At 43.8% G+C, this 20196-nt stretch overlaps 1 protein-coding gene across 3 annotated transcripts in view; it reads left to right on the top strand.

Annotated features, from left to right (window-relative positions):
- The first annotated feature begins 7842 nt into the window (after positions 1–7842).
- DSCAML1 (DS cell adhesion molecule like 1) overlaps positions 7843–20196 on the top strand; it is a 432791-nt gene continuing 420437 nt past the window's right edge. For all 3 annotated transcript variants that reach the window (XM_082273392.1, XM_082273391.1, XM_082273393.1), the window contains exon 1: positions 7843–7987. In XM_082273392.1, the coding sequence (XP_082129518.1) occupies positions 7945–7987 (43 nt within the window). In that variant the 5' untranslated portion in view covers positions 7843–7944. The remainder of the gene's footprint in view (positions 7988–20196) is intronic.

Below are 20196 nucleotides of genomic sequence, written 5' to 3'. Positions count from 1 at the left end.
GAATGATGAAGTGGGTAGGTAAGAAGGAAGGATGAAGTGGGTAGGGTAAGGAGGAATGATGAAGTGGGTAGGGTAAGGAGGAATGATGAAGTGGGTGGGTAGGTAAGGAGGAAGGATGAAGTGGGTAGGGTAAGGAGGAATGATGAAGTGGGTAGGGTAAGGAGGAAGGATGAAGTGGGTGGGTAGGTAAGGAGGAAGGATGAAGTGGGTGGGTAGGTAAGGAGGAAGGATGAAGTGGGTGGGTAGGTAAGGAGGAAGGATGAAGTGGGTGGGTAGGTAAGGAGGAATGATGAAGTGGGTGGGTAGGTAAGGAGGAAGGATGAAGTGGGTGGGTAGGGTAAGGAGGAAGGATGAAGTGGGTAGGTAAGGAGGAAGGATGAAGTGGGTAGGGTAAGGAGGAATGATAAAGGGGGTGGGTAGGGTAAGGAGGAATGATGAAGTGGGTGGGTAGGGTAAGGAGGAATGATGAAGTGGGTAGGGTAAGGAGGAAGGATGAAGTGGGTGGGTAGGTAAGGAGGAATGATGAAGTGGGTGGGTAGGTAATGAGGAATGATGAAGTGGGTGGGTAGGGTAAGGAGGAAGGATGAAGTGGGTGGGTAGGGTAAGGAGGAAGGATGAAGTGGGTAGGTAAGGAGGAAGGATGAAGTGGGTGGGTAGGTAAGGAGGAATGATGAAGTGGGTGGGTAGGTAATGAGGAATGATGAAGTGGGTAGGTAAGGAGGAAGGATGAAGTGGGTGGGTAGGGTAAGGAGGAAGGATGAAGTGGGTAGGGTAAGGAGGAATGATAAAGGGGGTGGGTAGGGTAAGGAGGAATGATGAAGTGGGTGGGTAGGGTAAGGAGGAATGATGAAGTGGGTAGGGTAAGGAGGAAGGATGAAGTGGGTGGGTAGGTAAGGAGGAATGATGAAGTGGGTGGGTAGGTAAGCAAGAATGATGAAGTGGGTAGGTAAGGAGGAAGGATGAAGTGGGTGGGTAGGGTAAGGAGGAAGGATGAAGTGGGTAGGGTAAGGAGGAATGATAAAGGGGGTGGGTAGGGTAAGGAGGAATGATGAAGTCGGTGGGTAGGGTAAGGAGGAATGATGAAGTGGGTAGGGTAAGGAGGAAGGATGAAGTGGGTGGATAGGTAAGGAGGAATGATGAAGTGGGTGGGTAGGTAAGCAGGAATGATGAAGTGGGTACGTAAGGAGGAAGGATGAAGTGGGTGGGTAAGGTAAGGAGGAAGGATGAAGTGGATAGGTAAGGAGGAAGGATGAAGTGGGTGGGTAGGGTAAGGAGGAATGATGAAGTGGGTGAGTAAGGTAAGGAGGAAGGATGAAGTGGTTAGGTAAGGAGGAATGATGAAGTGGGTGGGTAGGGTAAGGAGGAATGATGAAGTGGGTGGGTAGGGTAAGGAGGAATGATGAAGTGGGTAGGGTAAGGAGGAATGATGAAGTGGGTAGGTAGGTAAGGAGGAATGATGAAGTGGGTGGGTAGGTAAGCAGGAATGATGAAGTGGGTAGGTAAGGAGGAAGGATGAAGTGGGTGGGTAGGGTAAGGAGGAAGGATGAAGTGGGTGGGTAGGGTAAGGAGGAATGATGAAGTGGGTAGGGTAAGGAGGAATGATGAAGTGGGTGGGTAGGTAAGGAGGAAGGATGAAGTGGGTGGGTAGGTAAGGAGGAAGGATGAAGTGGGTGGGTAGGTAAGGAGGAATGATGAAGTGGGTAGGGTAAGGAGGAAGGATGAAGTGGGTGGGTAGGTAAGGAGGAATGATGAAGTGGGTGGGTAGGTAAGGAGGAAGGATGAAGTGGGTAGGGTAAGGAGGAAGGAGGAAGTGGGTAGGTTAAGGAGGAATGATGAAGTCCGGCCACATCTGGAGTATGCTGTCCAGTTCTGGGCACCGGTCCTCAGAAAGGATGTGCTGGAACTGGAGAAAGTCCAGAGAAGGGCAACAAAAATAATTAGGGGAATGGAGGACATCAGCTATGAGGAAAGACTACAAGCATTGAACCTATTCTCTCTGGAGAAGAGACGATTGAGGGGGGATATGATATCAATGTACAAATACTGTACTGGCGACCCTAGCATAAGGAACAAACTATTCAGAGAGAGGAGATACAATAAGACACGTGGCCACTCACTAAAACTTGAGGAAAGGCGGTTTAACCTTAAAGTGCGTAAGGGGTTCTTCACTGTAAGAGCGGTAAGGATGTGGGTGGGTAGGTAAGGAGGAAGGATGAAGTGGGTGGGTAGGTAAGGAGGAATGATGAAGTGGGTGGGTAGGTAAGGAGGAAGGATGAAGTGGGTGGGTAGGGTAAGGAGGAAGGATGAAGTGGGTAGGTAAGGAGGAAGGATGAAGTGGGTAGGGTAAGGAGGAATGATAAAGGGGGTGGGTAGGGTAAGGAGGAATGATGAAGTGGGTGGGTAGGGTAAGGAGGAATGATGAAGTGGGTAGGGTAAGGAGGAAGGATGAAGTGGGTGGGTAGGTAAGGAGGAATGATGAAGTGGGTGGGTAGGTAATGAGGAATGATGAAGTGGGTGGGTAGGGTAAGGAGGAAGGATGAAGTGGATAGGTAAGGAGGAAGGATGAAGTGGGTGGGTAGGTAAGGAGGAATGATGAAGTGGGTGGGTAGGTAATGAGGAATGATGAAGTGGGTAGGTAAGGAGGAAGGATGAAGTGGGTGGGTAGGGTAAGGAGGAAGGATGAAGTGGGTAGGGTAAGGAGGAATGATAAAGGGGGTGGGTAGGGTAAGGAGGAATGATTAAGTGGGTGGGTAGGGTAAGGAGGAATGATGAAGTGGGTAGGGTAAGGAGGAAGGATGAAGTGGGTGGGTAGGTAAGGAGGAATGATGAAGTGGGTGGGTAGGTAAGGAGGAATGATGAAGTGGGTAGGTAAGGGGGAAGGATGAAGTGGGTGGGTAGGGTAAGGAGGAAGGATGAAGTGGGGAGGGTAAAGAGGAATGATAAAGGGGTGGGTAGGGTAAGGAGGAATGATGAAGTCGGTGGGTAGGGTAAGGAGGAATGATGAAGTGGGTAGGGTAAGGAGGAAGGATGAAGTGGGTGGATAGGTAAGGAGGAATGATGAAGTGGGTGGGTAGGTAAGCAGGAATGATGAAGTGGGTACGGTAAGGAGGAAGGATGAAGTGGGTGGGTAAGGTAAGGAGGAAGGATGAAGTGGTTAGGTAAGGGGGAATGATGAAGTGGGTGGGTAGGGTAAGGAGGAATGATGAATTGGGTGGGTAGGGTAAGGAGGAATGATGAAGTGGGTAGGGTAAGGAGGAATGATGAAGTGGGTAGGTAGGTAAGGAGGAATGATGAAGTGGGTGGGTAGGTAAGCAGGAATGATGAAGTGGGTAGGTAAGGAGGAAGGATGAAGTGGGTGGGTAGGGTAAGGAGGAAAGATGAAGTGGGTAGGGTAAGGAGGAATGATGAAGTGGGTGGGTAGGTAAGGAGGAAGGATGAAGTGGGTGGGTAGGTAAGGAGGAAGGATGAAGTGGGTGGGTAGGTAAGGAGGAAGGATGAAGTGGGTGGGTAGTTAAGGAGGAATGATGAAGTGGGTGGGTAGGTAAGGAGGAACGATGAAGTGGGTGGGTAGGTAAGGAGGAATGATGAAGTGGGTGGGTAGGTAAGGAGGAAGGATGAAGTGGGTGGGTAGGGTAAGGAGGAATGATGAAGTGGGTAGGTAGGTAAGGAGGAATGATGAAGTGGGTAGGTAGGTAAGGAGGAATGATGAAGTGGGTGGGTAGGGTAAGGAGGAATGATGAAGTGGGTGGGTAGGTAAGGAGGAAGGATGAAGTGGGTAGGGTAAGGAGGAAGGATGAAGTGGGTAGAGTAAGGAGGAAGGATGAAGTGGGTGGGTAGGGTAAGGAGGAATGATGAAGTGGGTGGGTAGGGTAAGGAGGAATGATGAAGTGGGTAGGGTAAGAAGGAATGATGAAGTGGGTAGGTAGGTAAGGAGGAATGATGAAGTGGGTGGGTAGGTAAGCAGGAATGATGAAGTGGGTAGGTAAGGAGGAAGGATGAAGTGGGTGGGTAGGGTAAGGAGGAAGGATGAAGTGGGTGGGTAGGGTAAGGAGGAATGATGAAGTGGGTAGGGTAAGGAGGAATGATGAAGTGGGTGGGTAGGTAAGGAGGAAGGATGAAGTGGGTGGGTAGGTAAGGAGGAATGATGAAGTGGGTGGGTAGGTAAGGAGGAAGGATGAAGTGGGTGGGTAGGGTAAGGAGGAATGATGAAGTGGGGAGGGTAAAGAGGAATGATAAAGGGGGTGGGTAGGGTAAGGAGGAATGATGAAGTCGGTGGGTAGGGTAAGGAGGAATGATGAAGTGGGTAGGGTAAGGAGGAAGGATGAAGTGGGTGGATAGGTAAGGAGGAATGATGAAGTGGGTGGGTAGGTAAGCAGGAATGATGAAGTGGGTACGTAAGGAGGAAGGATGAAGTGGGTGGGTAAGGTAAGGAGGAAGGATGAAGTGGTTAGGTAAGGGGGAATGATGAAGTGGGTGGGTAGGGTAAGGAGGAATGATGAATTGGGTGGGTAGGGTAAGGAGGAATGATGAAGTGGGTAGGGTAAGGAGGAATGATGAAGTGGGTAGGTAGGTAAGGAGGAATGATGAAGTGGGTGGGTAGGTAAGCAGGAATGATGAAGTGGGTAGGTAAGGAGGAAGGATGAAGTGGGTGGGTAGGGTAAGGAGGAAAGATGAAGTGGGTAGGGTAAGGAGGAATGATGAAGTGGGTGGGTAGGTAAGGAGGAAGGATGAAGTGGGTGGGTAGGTAAGGAGGAAGGATGAAGTGGGTGGGTAGGTAAGGAGGAAGGATGAAGTGGGTGGGTAGGTAAGGAGGAATGATGAAGTGGGTGGGTAGGTAAGGAGGAACGATGAAGTGGGTGGGTAGGTAAGGAGGAATGATGAAGTGGGTGGGTAGGTAAGGAGGAAGGATGAAGTGGGTGGGTAGGGTAAGGAGGAATGATGAAGTGGGTAGGTAGGTAAGGAGGAATGATGAAGTGGGTAGGTAGGTAAGGAGGAATGATGAAGTGGGTGGGTAGGGTAAGGAGGAATGATGAAGTGGGTGGGTAGGTAAGGAGGAAGGATGAAGTGGGTAGGGTAAGGAGGAAAGATGAAGTGGGTAGAGTAAGGAGGAAGGATGAAGTGGGTGGGTAGGGTAAGGAGGAATGATGAAGTGGGTGGGTAGGGTAAGGAGGAATGATGAAGTGGGTAGGGTAAGGAGGAATGATGAAGTGGGTAGGTAGGTAAGGAGGAATGATGAAGTGGGTGGGTAGGTAAGCAGGAATGATGAAGTGGGTAGGTAAGGAGGAAGGATGAAGTGGGTGGGTAGGGTAAGGAGGAAGGATGAAGTGGGTGGGTAGGGTAAGGAGGAATGATGAAGTGGGTAGGGTAAGGAGGAATGATGAAGTGGGTGGGTAGGTAAGGAGGAAGGATGAAGTGGGTGGGTAGGTAAGGAGGAATGATGAAGTGGGTGGGTAGGTAAGGAGGAAGGATGAAGTGGGTGGGTAGGGTAAGGAGGAATGATGAAGTGGGTAGGTAGGTAAGGAGGAATGATGAAGTGGGTAGGTAAGGAGGAATGATGAAGTGGGTGGGTAGGGTAAGGAGGAATGATGAAGTGGGTGGGTAGGTAAGGAGGAAGGATGAAGTGGGTAGGGTAAGGAGGAAGGATGAAGTGGGTAGGGTAAGGAGAAATGATGAAGTGGGTGGGTAGGTAAGGAGGAATGATGAAGTGGGTGGGTAGGTAAGAAGGAATGATGAAGTGGGTAGGTAAGTAGGAATGATGAAGTGGGTAGGTAGGTAAGGAGGAATTATGAAGTGGGTAGGTAGGTAAGGAGGAATGATGAAGTGGGTGGGTAGGGTAAGGAGGAATGATGAAGTGGGTAGGTAAGGAGGAAGGATGAAGTGGGTGGGTAGGTAATGAGGAATGATGAAGTGGGTAAGGAGGGAGGATGAAGTGGGAGGGTAGGTAATGAGGAATGATGAAGTGGGTGGGTAGGTATGGAAGAATGATGAAGTGGGTGGGTAGGTAAGCAGGAATGATGAAGTGGGTAGGTAAGGAGGAAGGATGAAGAGGGTGAGTAGGTAATGAGGAATGATGAAGTGGGTAGGTAAGGAGGAAGGATGAAGTGGGTGGGTAGGGAGGAGTAATCATGAAGTGGGTGGGTAGGTAAGGAGGAATGATGAAGTGGGTAGGGTAAGGAGGAATGATGAAGTGGGTAGGGTAAGGAGGAATGATGAAGTGGGTGGGTAGGTAAGGAGGAATGATGAAGTGGGTAGGGTAAGGAGGAATGATGAAGTGGGTAGGGTAAGGAGGAATGATGAAGTGGGTAGGGTAAGGAGGAATGATGAAGTGGGTAGGTAAGGAGGAATGGTGAAGTGGGTGGGTAGGTAAGGAGGAATGATGAAGTGGGTAGGGTAAGGAGGAATGATGAAGTGGGTAGGGTAAGGAGGAATGATGAAGTGGGTAGGGTAAGGAGGAATGATGAAGTGGGTAGGGTAAGGAGGAATGATGAAGTGGGTGGGTAGGGTAAGGAGGAAGGATGAAGTGGGTGGGTAGGTAAGGAGGAATGATGAAGTGGGTGGGTAGGTAAGGAGGAATGATGAAGTGGGTGGGTAGGTAAGGAGGAATGATGAAGTGGGTAGGGTAAGGAGGAAGGATGAAGTGGGTGGGTAGGTAAGGAGGAATGATGACGTGGGTGGGTAGGGTAAGGAGGAATGATGAAGTGGGTAGGGTAAGGAGGAATGATGAAGTGGGTGGGTAGGTAAGGAGGAATGATGAAGTGGGTGGGTAGGTAAGGAGGAAGGATGAAGTGGGTGGGTAGGTAAGGAGGAAGGATGAAGTGGGTAGGTAAGGAGGAAGGATGAAGTGGGTAGGTAAGGAGGAGTGATGAAGTGGGTGGGTAGGGTAAGGAGGAATGATGAAGTGGGTAGGTAAGGAGGAATGGTGAAGTGGGTGGGTAGGTAAGGAGGAAGGATGAAGTGGGTAGGGTAAGGAGGAATGATGAAGTGGGTAGGTAATGATAAATGATGAAGTGGGTAGGGTAAGGAGGAATGATGAAGTGGGTGGGTAGGGTAAGGAGGAAGGATGAAGTGGGTGGGTAGGTAAGGAGGAATGATGAAGTGGGTGGGTAGGTAAGGAGGAATGATGAAGTGGGTGGGTAGGTAAGGAGGAAGGATGAAGTGGGTGGGTAGGTAAGGAGGAAGGATGAAGTGGGTAGGGTAAGGAGGAAGGATGAAGTGGGTGGGTAGGTAAGGAGGAAGGATGAAGTGGGTGGGTAGGTAAGGAGGAAGGATGAAGTGGGTGGGTAGGTAAGGAGGAAGGATGAAGTGGGTAGGGTAAGGAGGAATGATGAAGTGGGTGGGTAGGTAAGGAGGAAGGATGAAGTGGGTGGGTAGGGTAAGGAGGAATGATGAAGTGGGTGAGTAGGGTAAGGAGGAAGGATGAAGTGGGTAGGGTAAGGAGGAGTGATGAAGTGGGTGGGTAGGTAATGATGAATGATGAAGTGGGTGGGTAGGTAAGGAGGAAGGATGAAGTGGGTGGGTAGGTAAGGAGGAATGATGAAGTGGGTGGGTAGGTAAGGAGGAATGATGAAGTGGGTAGGGTAAGGAGGAATGACGAAGTGGGTGGGTAGGGTAAGGAGGAGTGATGAAGTGGGTGGGTAGGTAAAGAGGAATGATGAAGTGGGTGGGTAGGTAATGATGAATGATGAAGTGGGTAGGTAAGGAGGAATGATGAAGTGGGTGGGTAGGGTAAGGAGGAATTATGTGTGAAGAGAGTTGCTGTTGGCAGTAAGAAGGAAGAGTCCCCATGTAGAGGAGGTCTGGGAGTGGCAGTCCTCTTCCCACCCTACTGATGACAGAGAGGAGGAGCTGATGAGGAGCACTGAGGGATACAGAGAGCGGAGTGAGGAGGGACAGCTCGGGATCTGATGAGGGATTCACACCCGGCATATCCCCTCTCTGTATGGAATGTTGCTGGTAACTCTCTTCCTGCTGTGTTCAGTGCAGACAGGTAAGTTGTCTGAGTAGCTGACACTCTAATAGTACATAGCGATCCCTCCAGCCTGCCTACACCTACCTGTTACCTGCGCAGTCCGGAGCTCCTGCTGGACGGATCGCAGCCTAGGTGCCCCTTTACTTCCCATGTGGATGTGATTGTGTGATCGGCCCATTGATGATCGATCGCTGCCATGTGTGTGACTTTCCGATGGTGAATGAATAGACGGCTCAGGTTGTCAGCTCCTGGCTGTACTCCGTATTCATCCTCCGTACATTTGCTTCTCTTTTGTTTAACAAATGTGTATTGTCGGGGCTGAGCTGAGCTGGGAGCGCTCATACCTATCCATGGTGTACGATCATACATGGCATCCTGTACATACATGACCGACAATGCTTGTCCCAACTCTGCCCCTCACTGCCCACTACTATGGGGGGTCATGCCCAGCCTTGGGGATAGGCGGTACAATCTATAGATGTGTGTGAGATAAGATTTGGGAAAGTGTTGATAGCGATGGAATGGAATATATTTTTAGAATATGAGAATGGCTGTGATTTGATTTGCAGATTATCTGTATGTGTATGCCCTGATCCGGTAGTCAGGATCATTGTATGGATGGAGAAGGGGAGGGGGAGGGGCACTCAGTACACCTGGAAGCCAAGGTGTGAGCATACCCCATCAGTACCCTACATCCATGCTGAGAATAAATCAGCAGCATCCCAGGCTGGGCACTCCATCATATTGGCACTGATACAGTTGTAGCATGGAAAGCCTGATGTATTATCGTGTATGAGATGGACTGGTGCCCTTCTCCAGTCAACCGAGACTTTGGAAAAGCTGCAAACTTCTGCATTTCTACTCTTAGAGGCTGCAGTGCATTGCCCAGTGCACAACATCTAGATTTGTCAGGAGCAGAGCACTGAAGCGCACAGCAGAGCACTAAAATGTTGCAGAGCGCTTACAGGGGATAATGTTTGCTTTTCTGTAGAATACCCCAAGTGAACATAAATTGCCTCTTGTCTGTAGGACCTCCAGTGAACATAAAATGCCTCTTTTACACAGGATGCCCCAGTGAACATAAAATGCCTTTTTTATATAGGATACCCCAGTGGACATATGTTGCCTCTTTTCTGTAGGATGCCCCAGAGAACATATATTGCCTCTTCCATAGGATGCCCCAGAGAACAAATATTGCCTCTTTTCCTTAGGATGCCCCAGTAAACATTTATTGCCTCTTTTCCTTAGGATGCCTCATTAAATATATATTGCTTTTTTTCTATAGGATGCCCCAATGAACATATATTGCCTCTTTTCCGTAGGATGCCCCAGAGAACATATATTGTCTCTTTTCCTTAGAATACCCCAGAGAACATACATTGCCTTTTTCCCATAGGATGCCCCAGTGAACATATATTGCCTCTTTTTCATAGGATGCCCCAGTGAACATATATTGCCTCTTTTTCATAGGATGCCCCAGTGAACATATATTGCCTCTTTTTCATAGGATGCCCCAGTGAACGTATATTGCCTCTTTTTCATAGGATGCCCCAGTGAACGTATATTGCCTCTTTTCATTAGGATGCCCCAGTGAACGTATATTGCCTCTTTTCCCTAGGATGCCCCAGTGAACGTATATTGCCTCTTTTCCTTAGGATGCCCCAGTGAACGTATATTGCCTCTTTTCCATAGGATGCCCCAGTGAACATATATTGCCTCTTTTCCGTAGGATGCCCCAGTGAACGTATATTGCCTCTTTTCCGTAGGATGCCCCAGTGAACATATATTGCCTCTTTTCCGTAGGATGCCCCAGTGAACGTATATTGCCTCTTTTCCATAGGATGCCCCAGTGAACATTAATTGCCTCTTTTCCATAGGATGCCCCAGTGAATATTATATATTGCCTCTTTTCCGTAGCATGCCCCAGTGAACATATATTGCCTCTTTTCCATAGGATTCCCAAGTGAACATATATTGCCTCTTTTCAATAACAAACCTCAGTAAACAAATAATACCTCTTTCCCATAGAGTACCCCAGTAAACCTATATGTCTTCTTCCCCATAGTGTACCCCAGTGAACATACTTTGCCTCTTTTCTGTAGGATTCCCCAGTGAACATATTTTTCCCTCTTTTCCGAAAGATAACCTAATAAACTTTTATTGCCTCATTTTTATAGGATACTCCACTGAACATATACGGTCTCATTTCTATAGGTTCCTCTAGATTTAAATTGGCTAATTTCTGTATGTACTCAAGCAGACTTTTCTTTTTTTACTGTGTTATTTCTATAGGATACCTCAGTGAATTTATGTTGCTTCAATTTTGTGTAATACCCCAAACATCTTACATTGCCTAATGTTTTTTAGGATACTCCAGTGAATGTATATTGCCTAAAGTAATTTCTTTAGGATAACCTGTGGATTAATATTGCTTTTTTTTCCTAATGAGTGACTTTATATTGCTTTATTTCTGTAGGCTACGCCAGTAAACATACGTTGTCCTATTTCTGTAGGGTACCCCACTTAATCTATGTTGCCTCATTTATGTAGGTTGCCCCATTTATGTAGGATACCCCAGTGAGATTTTATTGCCCCATTTTTAGGATATGCTAGTGAACTTATATTGCCTTATTTCTGAAGGATTCTCCACTGAACACATTGTACATTGCTTCATTTCCATAGGACACTCTGAACATATATTGCCACATTTCTGCAGGTTACCCCAGTTATCCTTTAACTGCTCCATCTCTGTATGATACCCCAGTAAACGTTTACCGCCCTATCCCTGTAGGATACCCCAAAAAACCTATATTACCCTATTTCTGTAGGATACCCCAGTGAAGCTATAGTGCCTCATAGCCATAGATACCCCATGGAACCCATATTGCCTCATTTCTGCTGGATACCCCATGGAACCTTTAATACCTCTTTTCTGAAGGACACCCCATAATCATACATTGCCTCATTTTCGTGGGATACCAGAGTGAACCAATATTGCCTCGTTTTTAAGGCTACCCTAGTGTACTCATATTGCCTCATTTCTGTTGGATACCCCATGGAACCTTTTATACCTCTTTTCTGAAGGATACCCCATGATCATACATTGCCTCATTTTCGTGGGATACCAGAGTGAACCAATATTGCCTCGTTTTTTAAGGCTACCCTAGTGTACTCATATTGCCTCATTTTCGGAGGATATCACAGTCAACATATATTTTCCTATTACTGTAGTGGGCCCTATTACCTAATTTCTGAAGTATGAATCTATATTGCTAATTTATGTAAGATGCCATCTTAACCTATATTGCCTCATTTCTGTAGGTTACCCCCATTTTTCTATATTGCCTGCTGGCCGGGCCAAAGTAAGGCAATATGCTGTAACCTTGGATTGATGTCAATACTAGTAATTACAAAAGGATTTCATTGTGTTAATGGCAGTTGTTGCATGGATCGGTTCTTTTATGAAGTCCCCAGAAAGACAAATGACTTGCTGTCCTCTGCTAAGCATTGGCGTTATTCAAGGCCGGGTTAATCAGCTTGCAGGCTTATTTATGAAACAAAATTTGCAGGGACCTATGCAGTCCCAAGTGCATTCTAACACTTTGTAAATTGAATGACAGTCATTTCCACCTATTGCAGGTAGTACATTTCATCGTGGATTAGCAGAATTCTCAATTTTGCATGCTTGGTGAACAAAAAATATATGCATCTAGTAAACATGCTGTTCACATTTGACGTGTTCAGATCCTAACATGGAATTCAGTAATCATTCGATCAGCCATTATAGATCTTTGGATGATCTTTGAAGTGTCCATTTCTTATAGTTTCAACATTAATCCTAAGGCAATGTTCTGGACAAGAGCCTCTTCTGTGGTAGCACAATGGCAGAACATTGTCCCACATTCATTAGGGTTCATGATGAAAAATGTTTACTACCAAATGCTGATTATTCCTTGACGATCAATCATTTCCTCCACTATGAAGAGAATTTAAGATTTAAAAAAAAAAATCTCCTCTTTTCTGAAACCCAAAGAAGAATATGTTGGTTTGTCCAATTGGTTAGAATTTTTAGTGAGGATGGGCGGACGTCTCACTGCCTGATGTTCTTGCTAACAGATCAGCTCATTTGAGTCGTCCATTGCTTGCAGTCCTCACAACTATGTCACGTTTATTTGGGTTTACGATGGAAATTGCCTAGTACCGAAATGCTGATAATTTCTTGACGATCAATCCTTTCTTACACTGTAAAGAAAATTAAGATTTCAAAGAAATGTGCCCCATCTATTTTACAAACCCAGTCATAGAAAAGAATGTTGGTGGGTTCAACTGGCTTGATTTGAACGAGGATGGGCATACGTCTCACTGCTTGTCGTTCTTGCTGAGAATTCTGCTCATTTGAGTCCTCACAACTATGGTCACCATTAACATTGGCTTGACAGTTATGGCCACCTGATCAGTTGTCTTTGAAAAGTTCTCTGTAGATACAAAATAATATTAGACATAAAAAATGTTCAGTGTACAATAATGTGTATTTCCACTGTATGTAGTTTATTGTGTAGAACAGTGTCTGCTAAGGTGTCTGTGACCTCTTGAACTATCTCTGCCTTGTACTTTTTGCAGAGTGGTGTTTGACTTTGTTGGACATGATGCATTATATCAAAGTATGTGAATCAAGGAAGCTCTGTCTTTTTTTTTACGTGTTGTGTGTGTATATACCGCCTGCACAGCTTCCTTTCTTTGTTTGCTGTCTTTGAACAACAAGGAGAAAGTCCATTTGTGTTGCCAGGAGTGCAGTGTAAACAGGCAAGGTGATATAGAAAAGGTATGCTGATATGGGACAAGTCTGGACCTGTAGAGAGACTTTTAAGAGCCCAGGTACTCCAATGATGGAGTTCAGTGTTCTTTTGCTTAGACACCTTTATGTATGGTCAAATCTGTACACTGTAATAGATCTCAATAGAATTTCTAAAACCGTTAGTTTGCATTTTTAATGACGCCAGCTTCAATTTCATCCTCCTTTGTATGTTGGTTTCTTGGCCTTTTATTGTATGATGGTTAGATGGCCTTTTCACCGTCCCCTCCAAATACTGTACATATTTGTTTCCTGGAAAGAGTCTTCTGTTTATTTATATTTTAATAAAACAACTTTTGGTCCACGTAGAAACGTAACTTAATATGTGTGCTCATATGTGTGTGCAAATAAAAAAAAATAATAATAATAACATTGTCATGGAATCATGTATGCCCACATGCATGTACATATATATATATATATATATATATATATATATATATATATATATATATATATATATATATATATATATATATATATATATATATATATATATGTGTGTGTGTAATAAATAAATATATATATATGTACATACATACTATTAATACATGCATGTGGGCATACATGATCCCATGACAATGTATTTAATTAGTATGTACCCAAATGTGTATATATATATATATATATATATATATATATATATATATATTTTTTTTTTTTTTTTTATTATTTGCACACACACATGAGCACACATATTAAGTTACGTTTCTACGTGGACCAAAAGTTGTTTTATTAATATATATATGTATATGTGTGTGTGTAAAATATATATATATATATATATATATATATATAATGTGTATATGTATGTAAGCAAGTGTGTGTGTGTATATATATATATATGGATATGTATGTATATTATGCATTTATGTTTACACACATATGCATATAAATTCTTCTATCTATATATATATATATATATATATATATATATATATATATGTATATGTATGTATGTGTGTGTGTGTGTGTTGCATACTATATATAGGTGTGTTACGCTGCTTATTAGATTGAAATAAGGTAATTTTATGTTTTTTTACTTGGCCTTGTGCAACAAACACAACCCTTGTGTTTTATATCGAAAAAAAAATAGACATAATATTATTATTATTACTAATATTCTGAAGTGTTGTGTTTATTTAGTCTACTATGTCTATGTGCCAGAATTGATACGTTTTTCTCAAAAATAATACATTTCATATGTTTGTGCTTCTACTGATTTTTCTTGACTATTCAGTTTATTTTGCATAAATTCATGAAATATAATTGGTTAAAAAAATGCAATATTAAGTTTGTTTTGGTAGTGTCTTCTATTTGTTTTTGCTTGTGGTATGTGTTTATGCTCTCATTCAACAATATATGTTTTTATTTATATACACAACAATACAAGTAATTAAAGTAAACCATTTGTTTCTAATGTTATGTTGTATGTTAATATACATGAATATATTAATGTTATGTGGGTAATTATTATATAGTGTATTTGCATAGGGCTGAGCTATTATGCGGCATTTTCCATACTTATTTGAATATGTTTGTGGTCATTTGTATGTTCCTCTGCGGTTTGTTCTGCTTGGGGTGGTTTGACGCTCCTCGGTGACCCCTCCTTCTTCCAGTAACCTGTGCCTTCTGGGATAGACCCTGAACTCCCCATTAATCACTGGGTCAGACCTCTAGGGCTCTTACAGACTCTTCAGCTGTCCAAGGCTACCTTCTCACTGCTGGGGACACAATTTATTGTCTCCTAATTAGCTCAATTAACTCCTTCTTTGCTCCCCCCAGCTTGCTAGGTGTACAAAAATAGCAAAGAATCAGATGTAAGGGTAAAATTCTTTCCTACTCTATTTTTTTTTTTTTAGCTGTGAGCAAGCTGTGTGCTGCTGATAATTATTCTTGCATCTACAGCTCATTAACCCTTCCACGGCTGATGGAAGGGGGAGGAGGATGCAGCCATTTGTCTTAATTTTCCATGCATGCATTTTATCATAAGAAGCCATCACAGATTTAAGAGATGCTCTCGTCTGATCACATACAGATGTACTGAAGCGTATGCAAATTGGCAAGATCTTGCGTGCTGTTTAGAAACAGAACCCCATTTGGGGGTGATACCCCCCTCCCCTTTTGTAAGTAAGAGATGCAGAAATAAATTTCAGCTCCCATTCCTCCAAACAGGACCACAGACTTTTTTTTATTTATTTTTTGATGGATAAACATTACAGTATAAATCCTTCTACCCTTGCGCCGATGTTAAACTGTTCTTTTTTTTTTTTTTTTCGGAATTGCAAATGAGGTTTTTGGTTTGCCTGCTATAACATTTCTTGCAGAGTCTTAGACAAAAACAGCAAATGATCTCCAGTGAAATTAATCATTTTGCCCTACAGCGCCTTTTCCCCTCTACTGGGCAAGGGGTAAATAGATAGTTGCATTCAGCTACTACGGCCAGGCAGACCGAGGACGCTTTAATGAGGGTCTTTCAGCTAGCGAGGAATATGGCAATATTATGCATGGGATGATGCGAGAATTCTAAATGACATGTTTTGCTAAATCTATAAAGATGTTTTTTTTTTTTTAATCCAGGCCACTTTCAGTGCTGGGTAGTGATAACACGCATAAGGCAGCGGAGGGGTTAAGGCAGACAGAGACATAGCTGTGCCATGCAGGGGTTGGGGGTTTTTTTTTGCACTTCATTTGTTTATGTTAATGTTGGCGACAGAAATAAGATGCAGAAAGGCGGAGGATAGATGCGGAAGGGTGGGTGATGGGGGGTTTATCATCTAACTGAACAGCTAGGTTTATCTATCTTGCTTTCGCATAAGTGTTTTTTTTTTTTTTAGAATCAATTAGGTTATTGAAAATTGAATTTAGGAATGTAGATTTATGGATATTTTGTGCATGCGTGTGCTTTGTATGATGGGTATGGTCTTGTATTAAAACAAAGAAAAGATCATTCAAAACCTTGATAACACTGCTCAGTTGTAATAGGACAATACTGTATATTGTCTGTCCTTCTTAGATGAGTTAGAGTCTATTAAAGGATCAATAAATGACTTTCTTTTCTGCGATCACCGATATGGTCCTGACTACAAGTTCCTTGTGTGGGATATATATACAGTATTCATGTTTGAAGCTATTGCATTTCTCTTTGTTTCAAGAACGAATTCATCTACTATAAGATCCAATATTCAAGTCTTGTTAAAGAGAATCCTATTAAGATCGGCTTTGTGAAAAAAAAAAACCCATTGCATTGCCTTAAAGATGACCACCTAAGTGGACTAGACTTACACTGTTTGCGTCCTGTGATAGTCAGCCCCTGTAGGCTTTGGATTGCTGTCATCCTTCAGGATCACAATCTGGATGTTCACTAGTTTATGGCAGTGTTGTCTCTACTGTTTTCAAAGATCAGTATCTCTTATCACCATTCCTTATAGCTTTCATGGAATAAAGCATTTTCCTTATCACCTAGTTACATGTAGCTATGTCAGGTTGAAAAAAGGCACCTAAAACTGTTTTTAATGGCGAGACAAATCTGTGCAATGTACGTCTTTTATAGTTAGTGGAACGTTACTTTTAGAAGCTATGTACACTGAACAAAATTATAAACGCAACACTTTTTTGTATTTGCCCCCATTTATCATGAGCTGAAATCAAAGATCTAAGACTTTTTCTATGTACACAAAAGGCCTATTTATTATTATTTCAGGTTCTTATATAGCGCTGTCAATTTACGCAGCGCTTTTACATACACATTGCACATTCACATCAGTCCCTGCCCTCAAGGAGCTTACAATCTAAGGTCCCGAACTCACATTTATACATACATAGTAGGGCCAATTTTATACAGGATACATTGCACATTCACATCAGTCCCTGCCCTCAAGGAGCTTACAATCTAAGGTCCCGAACTCACATTTATACATATATAGTAGGGCCAATTTTATACAGGATACATTGCACATTCACATCAGTCTCTGCCCTCAAGGAGCTTACAATCTAGGGTCCCAAACTCACATTCATACATACATAGTAGGGCCAATTTTATACAGGATACATTGCACATTCACATCAGTCCCTGCCCTCAAGGAGCTTACAATCTAAGGTCCCGAACTCACATTCATAGTAGGGCCAATTTTATACAGGATCCAATTAACCTACCAGCATGTCTTTGGAGTGTGAGAGGAAACCAGAGTACCCGGAGGAAACCCACGCAGGCACAGGGAGAACATGCAAACTCCAGGCAGGTAGTGTCGTGGTTGGGATTCGAACCAGCGACCCTCTTGCTGCTAGGTGAAAGTGCTTACCATTACACCACTGTGCCACCCATATTTTTTTTCAAATATTGTTCACAAGTCTATCTAAAACTGTGTTAGGCCCCTTTCACACATATGGACCATTTGTCCGTTTTTCAGCCACCCGTTGACGGATGAAAAACGGACATCAATGCATTCCTATGGAAAAACAGATGACAGCAGATGATCACATCTGTTTACATCTTTTTTCATCCACTTCCGTCAATATCCGTTTTTTTGAACGGACGAAAGCCCTATTTTTCTTCTGTTAAAAAAACGGATTGGACGAAAAACAGATGTAAACTGACAAACGGTCCGTTGTTCATCCATTTTTGCATTGGTAGTGGATGTAAAAAAAACGGATGCAAAACGGACGTAAAAAGGACGGAAAACGAAAGAAAAATGGATGAAAAACTGATGATTACTTCATCCATTTTGACGTGACTGAACTGATGAAATGAACAGTCCATATGTGTGAAAGGGGCCTTAGTGAGCACTTCTCCTTTGCTGAGATAATCTATCCCCCTCACAGGTGTGGCATATCAAGATGCTGATTAGACAGCATGATTATTGCACAGGGGTGCCTTAGGGCTCTTTCACACGGGCGTTCCGTATGTCCGTTTGCGGATGAAAAACGGACATAATGTATCTCTATGTAAATACGGATGTCAGCCGATGACCATCCGCTGACATCCGTTTTTCGTCAGTTCAGTTTTTTTGAACGGAAGAGAACCCTATTTTTTCTTCCGTTCAAAAAACGGAACGGACGCAAAAACAGATGTCAGTGGTGTCATCCGCTGACATCCGTATTTACATAGAGATACATTATGTCCGTTTTTCATCCGCAAACGGATGGGATGAAAAACGGACATACGGACCGGATGACACAAGTGTAATCCGTGTCCGTTTCAAAAAAAAAAAAAAGGGAACTGATCGGGCATAAAAAACTGAACGCCTGTGTGAAAGAGCCCTTAGGCTGGCCACAATAAAGGCCACTCTAAAATGTGCAGTTTTATCACACAGCACAATGCCACAGATGGCGCAAGTTTTGAGGGAGCGTGCAATTGGCATGCTGACTGCAGGAATGTCCACCAGAGCGGTTGTCCGTGAATTGTTCATTTCTCTACCATAAGCCGTCTCCAAAGGAGTATCAGAGAATTTGGCAGTACATCCAACCGGCCTCACAACCGCAGACCACGTGTAACCACACCAGCGCAGGACCTCCACTTCCAGCATCTTCACCTCCAAGATGGTCTGAGACCAGCCACCCGGACAGCTGCTGCAACAATTGGTTTGCATAACCAAAGAATTTCTGCACAAACTGTCAGAAACCATCTCAGGGAAGCTCATCTGCATGCTCGTCGTCCTCATCGGGGTCTCGACTTGACTGCAGTTTATCATAACTGACTTGAGTGGGCAAATGCTCACATTCGGTGGCGTCTGGCACTTTGGAGAGGTGTTCTCTTCAAGGATGAATCCCGGTTTTCCTTGATCTTTGAGTTCAGCTCATGAAAAATGAGGGCAAAAACAAGTGTTGTGTTTAAAATTTTGTTCAGTCTAAGAAAAGTTTCTTGAAGGGTGCTGTGCTGGTGGAAGCTTTCATGCACCCCAATCTAATGTTCTAATAAAAATAGACATCACACAATGAGACATGCTTAGTCAGAAAATGAATAATTCAATGTTATATAGAAAACCATTCCCAGAGTATTAAGAACCTACACTACTCCTTTTAAGCGCATTGAAGTATACAGGTTGTAGTGGTCAGAAGTATGTAACAAAGTCCCATACATTGCTGGTCAGCACGTGCAAAAACCAGTTCTATAACTGATGTCAATGGAGGTAAATATTACCCAAAGTTCACAACATTTAAAAAGAACTAGGAGTGACATCTTGAATGGATTAGGACAAAAAATTCAAGGTACATAAGGTGCTGCCTATAGTGAAATTGTAGACATTGCCAAAACTTGGCATGGTCAAGAAGTGTTCACAGTGTATGGCTTGTAGTGTGCAAGCTTTGCACCTTTGTCTTGCTATGGTTTAGACCAGGGGTCCTCAAACTATGGCCCTCCAGTTGTTCAGGAACTACAATTCCTATCAGGACTAGTCATGTCTGTGAATGTCCAGAGTTTTACAATGCCATTAATGGGACGTGTAGTTCCACAACTGCTGAAGGGCCGTAGTTTGGAGATCCCTGGTTTAGACAAAATGGGCTCTGGGTGTACACCAAAGATATTATGGGAGTAAAATAAGCTTCATTGTAAGTGTAAAATCCAGCAATAATGACCCACCAGCAATAACCCTCAGCAATTGTCAGAGCCCGCAATAACCCCCAGAAATTGTCAGAGCCAGCAATAACCCTCAGCAATTGTCAGAGCCAGCAATAACCCTCAGCAAGTGTCAGAGCCAGCAATAAACCTCAGCAATTGTCAGAGCCAGCAATAAACCTCAGCAATTGTCAGAGCCAGCAATAACCCCCAGCAATTGTCAGAGCCAGCAATAACCCTCAGCAAGTGTCAGAGCCAGCAAAGATAAGCTCCTAGCAATAACACCCGCATGTGACAGGGGCAACAATGATAAACCTTAGCAAGTGTAAAGGCCAGCAGTAACCCCCAGCAGCAATAACAACCCCCATTGCCCCTAGCAATAGTAACCCCCAGAAGAAATAATATGCCTCCAGCAATAATAACCCCCACTGTTCTCGGCAAAAATGTTAAACCCCCCAGCAGCGATACTGAACCCCTAGCAGCAATAATATACCCCCGCCCCCCATTATTCCTAGCATTAAAAGAACCTTTAGTTCTTAGTCCTTTAGTGTCTCACTGTCTTCAGCAATAATAAACCCCTAATAGTAGGAGCCTCCACTGTCCCGAGCAATAATAACCTCCACTGTTCTTCCCCTGGCAGCAACAACTCCTATTGTCTTCTACAAAATAACCCCCACCATTCCCAGCAATAAATGACCCCCCCAGCAGCAATGTTACCCCACTGTCCACAGCAATAATAGACCTCTAACATCAATAATAACCCCCACTGTCCTCAGCAACAATAAACCCCCACTGTCACTGCTAGTAATAACCCCCTCCCCC

Source organism: Pelophylax lessonae (assembly GCF_965119305.1).
Source record: "Pelophylax lessonae genome assembly, chromosome: 12".
NCBI lineage: Eukaryota > Metazoa > Chordata > Amphibia > Anura > Ranidae > Pelophylax > Pelophylax lessonae.
Note: the sequence above shows the minus strand (reverse complement) of the source record. Positions and strands in the feature narration are given on the sequence as shown.